Source organism: Cupressus sempervirens, chromosome 4, assembly GCF_028749045.1.
Source record: "Cupressus sempervirens isolate cs-2001-9-10 chromosome 4, ASM2874904v1, whole genome shotgun sequence".
Classification (NCBI taxonomy): Eukaryota; Viridiplantae; Streptophyta; class Pinopsida; order Cupressales; family Cupressaceae; genus Cupressus; species Cupressus sempervirens.
In genome coordinates this window covers 156,911,868-156,919,916 of record NC_143121.1, presented here as the reverse complement: position 1 = coordinate 156,919,916, position 8,049 = coordinate 156,911,868, and the positions used below count along the sequence as shown (strand labels likewise).

Below are 8,049 nucleotides of genomic sequence, written 5' to 3'. Positions count from 1 at the left end.
TCCCCCCAACAAACAGGGTAACTTGCTTGATCTGTAATGCGTCAATCTCTCCTTCAAGTTTAGAATTTCTATTGCCCTCTACCATAATGGTACTGTCAATAGTCTCCCTCTCTTCAGAGTTAGTAGTATCCCACATCTCCAAGGCCCTCTCAAACTCCTTTTTCTTGGTTCATTCCTCATCCTTTTCCAACAGTCTCTCCTTCTCACTAGACAAACGTGTTGCCACCAAATCTATGATCACCGAGGTATCCACTTTGGCCTAGTCAGTTGCATCTAAATTCATCAAAAATTCTATCACAACCACTCTAGATGAGAAGATTTTCTCTTTAATTTTACCACTTCTTCTGTAGTCCATAACCAGATGGCCAAACATATATTAGTTTTGGCAAAAGGGTATAGCATTTTCATATAAAATTGGTTGTGATGAAGCATCCCATTTTGATTTTAGAGCCACCATAATCAAAAAAGTTTTATTCATCTGTACATTCACACATATCCTAGAAAAACCCATCTTATCCTTGGAACTAGTGGTTAAATCAACCTTAATGAATTGTTGAAAGGAGTCTCTAATCCATCCGAATATTCTCTCATCCAAATATTCTAGAGGAAGCTTGGGTAACTTGACCCAAATAGGCACCAAACTAAATAGATCCTGATTAGGAAAGAATCCTAGTTTCCATCTAGCAGGCATCAACAAGTGTTTACTATAGTGCCAAGAGTTTTGTAGGATAGTGTTTTGGTCCGTCTTTGCAGTGAACTTGAATAGAAAGAGGGAGCATGCCATCATCGAGACTATTACCGATCCAGACAGTCTCCATCTTGAAGAGAACCATTTCCTAACCATGTCTACATTAGGTATGAAAGAAAAAAATTTACCTACAAGGCTCAAGGTGAGTCCCGATGAAATCAAGTGAACTGTAAAATCTGGGAGAGAAATTTGTGACCCTATAAAACCTAAAACCATTATTGGTTTTTTCCCAGTCTTAGAAGGACTCTTGAATCCAACAACCACCTCCAATTAGTTTGGTTTGAGGGAATCAATTCTCATGTGACTCAAATCCTCTATGGTACCCTTAGAGGGTGGGCTCCCAAATAGGCCAACTCATCAGGGACTACAAGTGTTTCAGCTAGGTTAAGGCCCCAAGTAGAACAAGTCCCTTCCTGGGTATTTTTTGGTATTGGCAGAAACGAACAAAAAAAGGTCTAGACAGTCTTGCAATAGATTTGGCAAGAGGAGGAAGGGATGGAGGTGGAGGCCTCCACCCCCTTGAGGACTGTGATGACATTCACCAAGTTTGTAGATCGGGACAAAGAAAAAAATTAATTGAATACACACTAAAGAATGTGTTATTGGCAATTCTAAGATGATGTCTATGTTGAAATAAAAGAGGAAGAATCAATAATATCTTTGGCATTATTGTCAAAGAGGGAGATTGTTGGAAATTGGAATAATTCTTATATTGTCATTGATTTTAAACCTTATTGGTAAGACGTTTGGTAATAGTGTAGAGTGCCATATCAGTTGATTGATGAAGAGGATTTGAAAAGAGAGACAACTAGATGAACTAGTGAACTTGGTGAGGAAAGAGGTATAAGTATGATAAAATTACAATGGGCACTTAATCAATTAGTATTTGACAAGATAATGTATTGTTTAATCTTTATATGAAGTGAAGGAGACAATTGAGTTGATGTTTAGAAGAGAATACTAGAAATTGAGTAATACACCAAGCTTGACCAAGTGATAGTTTTAGTCACTCAATGAAGCAAAAGATTAAGGAACTTAAGGAATAGCCAAGCAAAGAGTATTAGGCAAGTGATAGTTATGGCCGAGCAAGAGAGAGGTAATATGGAGTAGCCTGAATGTAGTGAAGACCAAGTGAGCTAGTGCAAGGTGAGCATTGAAAAGAACAGTAGAGATTGAGTATAAGAACCTAGTGATGATCAAGTGTCATCAAAATAATAGTTTACTAAATAGTCAAGTTTTGAGACCAACATAGTTGAAATTTTAAGATGGTCAAAATGTGTGAAAGATAAGAAATAATTAGCTAATATATTTAATATGAGAATTGAGTTTTTTATGTGATCAAAGGCAAGGATTTGATGATAATTTTCTATAAGTATCAAGAAGAAAGAGGAAGCACAAAATGGTGATCAAATTTGATAAATCTAATCAAACCCTAAGGTCTATGGTGATGTTTAAGTGACAAAATATCACAGCTACCTATTTAAGAAAGTACAAGGGATGTTTTAGGTTGGTCGATGGTTGGTTGATTAGTGAACTTGTGAGGAAAAAAGTAGAAGAGGAAAAGTGAGAAGATTGGTGAAGTGTGATTGCTTGAAGGGTTTCCAAGAAAATCAGAGAAGGAGAATATGATGAAGTCCAATCGATGAACTTAACCTTAGCCGAATGGAAAACTGAATTTGTAAAGTGATTTGTGTCTTATAGATCAAATAAATTTTGTTGTTACTTTTTAACCATTATGGTAGTCAAAATGATTTAATCAAGGTTGATGTAACAATCATTTTTAAATTCTTTAATCAAAGTGAAATTCTAATGAAATGATCTAAAGTCCTCTAACTAGGCCATTCCTAACATGGTGATTAAATCATTTAATAGGGTCACACCTAATAGTGTGTTTTGTAACCTTTAATAGGGTTGACTCTTAACTAAGCTCACTTTAGAAGAGTGAAAAATTGGTAGCATGTTATTGGTGGTTTTTTCCAAATTGGGTTTCCATGTTAAGTCTTTGTGTCATTTACTTTTTTTGAATGTTATGTTGTGATGCATGCTATTTTACAACTATTTATTTTTCTACCAGTTAGTAGATATACATAATAGAAAGTTAAGTTGTAAACACAATGTTAAGTTGATGATGAGATGTTATATAGACTGAGTGGTTTATTGAGATTGTTTAGGTTGTTTGAAGTTAGTAAAAGTTAATTTGGTACATTTGGACATGAGGGGCACCCTCTCAATTATTCTAAACATTCTAACACCTACTTCAAATTATCTAACCATCTATGAATAAAAGAATAGCAAATAGGTTTTCAAAGGATATTCATTTGTATTCCTTTGACAACTTTCCACTATAAAAATTGAATCTAATAAACCAATACATATTTTTAAAGAGGGGTAAACGCTTTGACCTGGAGCTATGAACCAATGAGGCCACAAACGGGGGACCTCATCCCCATTAGATTTGAACCTTGATGGCAAGGATAACAACACAACAACTTAACCATCACAACGTAATACATGGTTATGTCACAATTTTAATTTTTTTTTTTTATAGAATGCCATTTTTTCCAACCTTTGTAAAGATATTTAGATTTAGATATATTTTCAATATTTTGACAGTTATCTTTATTCATATAAAACAAATAAATTTATCATAATTTAATAAGATCAAATATTTGGCATTGTTGATTGTGATCAAGATTGTGTCCTTCATATTACACATATCAAAATATAATTATTTTTTCTCCACAACTAAGTATACATAGCAATAAAATAACACAAATTGTCAATATCAACCACAATCTACTCCATTTCTTACAAGGAAGAGTACTTTAATAAAGTCACCAAGCATGTGCACCATTTTAAAGAAATCATTATTTAAGTACATTTTAATAATTCTTAAACAAAATATAAATTAAATATATCAAAGTAATAAATAATAAAATAATAATTTTTTTTTTAAATGTGAAAGAATTTCTTTATAAAAAATTTTATGATGTAATATATAAGTTTTAATAAAATTAAAATTTAGATGTTTATATTAAGAACTATATCAAAAATAAAATAATGTAATTCTTAGAAGAAAATAAACTATAAATAAAATATGATAGTATTACAATTACTTAATTTTTAACAAATATTTGATTTTTGAAGATAAATATTTAAAATGAAAACATGACTGAATTGATACTATAAATTTCCTGCAAAATACTTATTTTAAACTATTATTAAAATATTTTAACTGGTATATAAATTAACTTATATTTTTTTGATCGGTTATAAATAAACGTAGATTTACTTGAGCTAAAATTAATTTTAAAATAGCCGTAGTCTTATCGTCATTGCGTATTGTTTTTGGAGAACCAAAAACACATATCTTTATTATTGTTGGGATACACTAATCATCAAATGGCAGGTGTAAAGTCCTCATACACAACCATTCAATATGCTATGTTTCATACAAGTATATCCCGATGCGGAAATTCTTAGCCTTGATTTTTTTCCAGTCTTCCCCGTCTTCCTTTAACCTCTCCTCTAACTCACCACTTGCCTTTCCAACAACAACTATGTTCTTCAGTCTCCTCAACTTCTCCAATCCCTCCGGAACTCTCTTCACCTGCGGACAACGCTCTATGTATAGTAGTTCCAGACATTGCATCGCTCCCTCCTCCAACGCCGGCAACTCCTCCAAAACAGGGAAGTTTGTGATATGCAGCTTTTCCAGCTTAGGAAATCCCTCCCTCTCTCCGAACTCCTCTGGCAATTCTCTGCATTTCAAATCATCCTCCAAAACCAAACTCCGTAAGTTGGGCATCTTCTGGAGCGATGAATAACCATTGCAGTTGCTCAAGCAAATGTCTGTCAAATTTTGCATTCCGCATATCCAACTCGCCACAGAGAAACGATGAAGATAAAGTTGTTGAAGATCCTTCATTAGCTTCATTTTCTTCGGGAATGTTGGAAGACTTGTCGATTCTTCTCTGTCACCCTCCATTACATCAGGAATGCTATTAGCCATTGTCAGAAATCTCATTTTGACCAGACCGTCAAAGGCACCGTCTTCTGCACTTCTCAGCACCCGTACATCTTTAAAAGCAAAGCGTAGTTCTTGGAGACTGGTCAATTTGCCAACATCTTTAACACTCAACAGTTCGTCCTCATCAAAACTCAGTGTAAAGGGATCTGATTTCACTGTCCTCAAACAAGAGAGCTGCGACATTCCCTTGGGCATATCAAGGATAGTACCTTCATCTGAGATATACTCTACATTGAGATAGGAAAGCGATTTGAGCTCTCCTATCCACTCAGGTAGACACTGTAGCAGCTTGCAACAGGAAACATCGAGGTACTGAAGACTCTTGAGCCTTCTAACACAATCCGGCACCTCCCTGATCTGTGTGTAGGACAAATTCAAAACCTTGAGAAGTTTCAACTTCCCAACACATTTAGGCAATGTGGAGATGCTAGTGTGGCTCAAGTCAACTACCCGGAGCACTCTCGCATGATCCAGTAACTGTTCCGGAATACTTGTAATGCCAGAATTCCCAGATAATGACAGTGTGCGTAGAACTCGCTGGCAATTAAGAGGCCTTTCTGAAATCTCATTAGGGGCTACATCTTTCTTAGCCACTAATAATCTGCGGCAACTGATTTCTTTGGAGGGAAGACTAAATTCACAATCATGCTCTTTAAATATATTCACAGCCAAATCAAGCAACATGTCGTGTATAGTGTAACAACTGAAAACTCTATTTACTTCCAGCAAACATAAATTTACAAAATGCTGTACATAATCTAGACCAATATCCCACTGTTCTCTATCAATTTCTTGTGGAATATATCCTTCGGCTATCCATAGATATATCACATAGTCCAGATATATATCCGCTCTCCCAGCTTTAGCACTAGAAAAAGAAATATATGTATCCTCGGGAAAAAAAGAAAAATAAGCAAAGCAAGATTTCAGATTCGAAGGAAGAGAGTCATAACTAAGCTTTAAAATCTTCATTATGGGATACTGACCTGTATTTCTGAGCTTTTTTAACTGCTCTAGTTTTGATTCCCAATCTGATGTAGTGAGGGAAGACTTAGAAAGGGATGCGGCAACAGTCTTTAGGGCCAGTGGCAACCTCCCACATTCTTCTACAATTTGACGACCCAATCTCTCCAGCTGCTGAGGCGGCCTATTTCCCCCACGATTTCGGAAGGCAAACTGACAAAACAGCTCCCAACTCTCCTCCTCCGAGAGGTGTTCCATCTCATAGATGTGGGCATTCATATTTTGACCAACATCTCTACTTCTAGTAGTAACAATTACTTTACACTGGCTATCATGGCCAGTAGGAAGCCCAAGTCTAGAGATCAAGTTTCCTTCTAAACTTGTCCTCCACACGTCATCCAGGACAATCAAACATCTTTTGCCATCTAAATTCCTATTTATTAACTCGGCTGCTAGCCAATCACTTATGCTACCGTCTATTTGAAAATTCATTTGAAAGGCTAGATCACACTGCAATTTCCTAAGAGAGCAGGTCTGGGAAACAGAGATCCAGGCAGAACAGTCGTACCTATGTTTTGATCGATTGAAGACATGCTGCAGGAGGAATGTTTTCCCCACCCCGCCCATACCCACCACGGCAATGACAGGTAGGGCAGTGTTCTCCAAAAATGCTTGAATCTCATCGACCTTGTAGTCAATAGCCACCGCTGGTGCATCTTTTTCCACGATACTCCATCTTCTCAGCTCTGCTCCTCTTTCACTTTCAGATGCACTTGTCGAGGGCTGACTTAAATGGGACACATCATGGAAAAGCTTGAGCCGCTGTGCCGCTTCAACAGTAGAGTTCATCCTCTCTTTGAGCTCTTTAATCCTCTTCGCCATTTTATAACGAAAGAGCAATTGACTACAACTGCACACACATGATTGACTGCTACTACTTGTGTACAAATGCTCAACAGAACACTCGTCAATTATGTCTTCAGCATCAAAAGCAATATTCCTCACTTCCACCAGCCATTCTTTTACATCTTCACTATGCTCTGTCTGCTCATCTGCAGCTTGTAGAGAAGAGCATATCTGCCTCAGATTCTTCTGCAACCATTTGAAATCGTCTCTGAAGTTAAGGAGTAGAGATGCTTCATCCCAGGCTTTCTCTGCTGCAACCTCACCAAGCTTTGCAAGCACAGAGTTGGCAAGCCCAATAGCAAGTCCAGCTGCCATTTTTTAAGCTATCATAGACTGCAAATTTACAGAGTAGAATTGAACGACAATGCAATTCTATCTTTGTTGAATGTGAGTATGGCAATCCTTCTGCAACTCTCAGAATTTATAACAAAGGGAGGCTTGTGGAGCAATACAATACGATAGTAGAATTTATTCGTAAGACTTTAATTGGGAATGGAGTGGGACAGCAGTTATACCAAACCCACCTGTTTTAAAGATCGGATTCCCTTCTCTTTGGTTCCAAAGATGCCTGCTGAAGTGGAAAGAGAGGTATAGAACACCACTTTAACAATTAATTAAAACAAATCACGTGGCTTCGACTTATTTTGTGACATGGGAATGTTTTGTGTTGGGCCTTTCTTTTAAAGTAATGCTGTGGGACTTCTAAGCCACTCGTACGAGAAAGTTTAAATTCCATGAGGCCCCGTTTGGTTGTTGGAAGATGAGGGCCAAAATCGGGTTATCAAGGGTAAAATCAGGTTTTGCAAAAAAATTTTGGTGTTTGGTTGGTTAAAATTATAACCTGGTTTTCAATTTCATCTTCCAATTTTGGTCAAAAATTGGAAAAAGTTTCTTCCAACAAAAAGGTGGAATTCGAAATTAAAACCAGGTTTTGAATTTTATGATAGTTTTTTTAATAATATTGTGGGGTCCACAGTATATTCATCTTCCGTGTCAACCAAACGGACCATTGGCTTTCCAAACCACAAAACCAGGTTTTCAAAAACCTGGTTATAAGATAACCTGGTTATGGCACAAATTTATCTTCCCCAACCAAACGGGGCCTGAGTGCGGAGTGGGAATTGGCATCCACTTTGGAAAATTTCGTGGACAGCTTTAATTTTAATCGTTCAATATTGAGAAGGAAGTTTTGGTTCTCTGTCCCTTTAATAATTATGTTCTTGGTTTCGATTCTTTTCTTATCAATGTTTCTTTCATTTTATTATCTTTATTAGATTTCTTTTTACTTTCAAACATATGCTATTCAAAGGGAAATTAGTATACATATAAAATATGCTGGTAATATGAATATATTTATTTTAATAATTAATAAATGTATAAAATCTTAAGAAGGCTCAGGTTT

The 8,049-nt window shown here is 36.2% G+C and overlaps 1 protein-coding gene across 1 annotated transcript; it reads right to left on the bottom strand.

Annotated features, from left to right (window-relative positions):
• Nucleotides 1–4,168: 4,168 nt before the first annotated feature.
• Nucleotides 4,169–7,023, bottom strand: LOC149560451 (putative disease resistance protein RGA3). The gene has a single exon (XM_089824689.1). The coding sequence runs from the start codon at nucleotides 6,960–6,962 to the stop codon at nucleotides 4,191–4,193; it is 2,772 nt and encodes a 923-aa protein (XP_089680815.1). The 5' UTR covers nucleotides 6,963–7,023; the 3' UTR covers nucleotides 4,169–4,190.
• Between the last annotated feature and the right edge of the window lie 1,026 nt (nucleotides 7,024–8,049).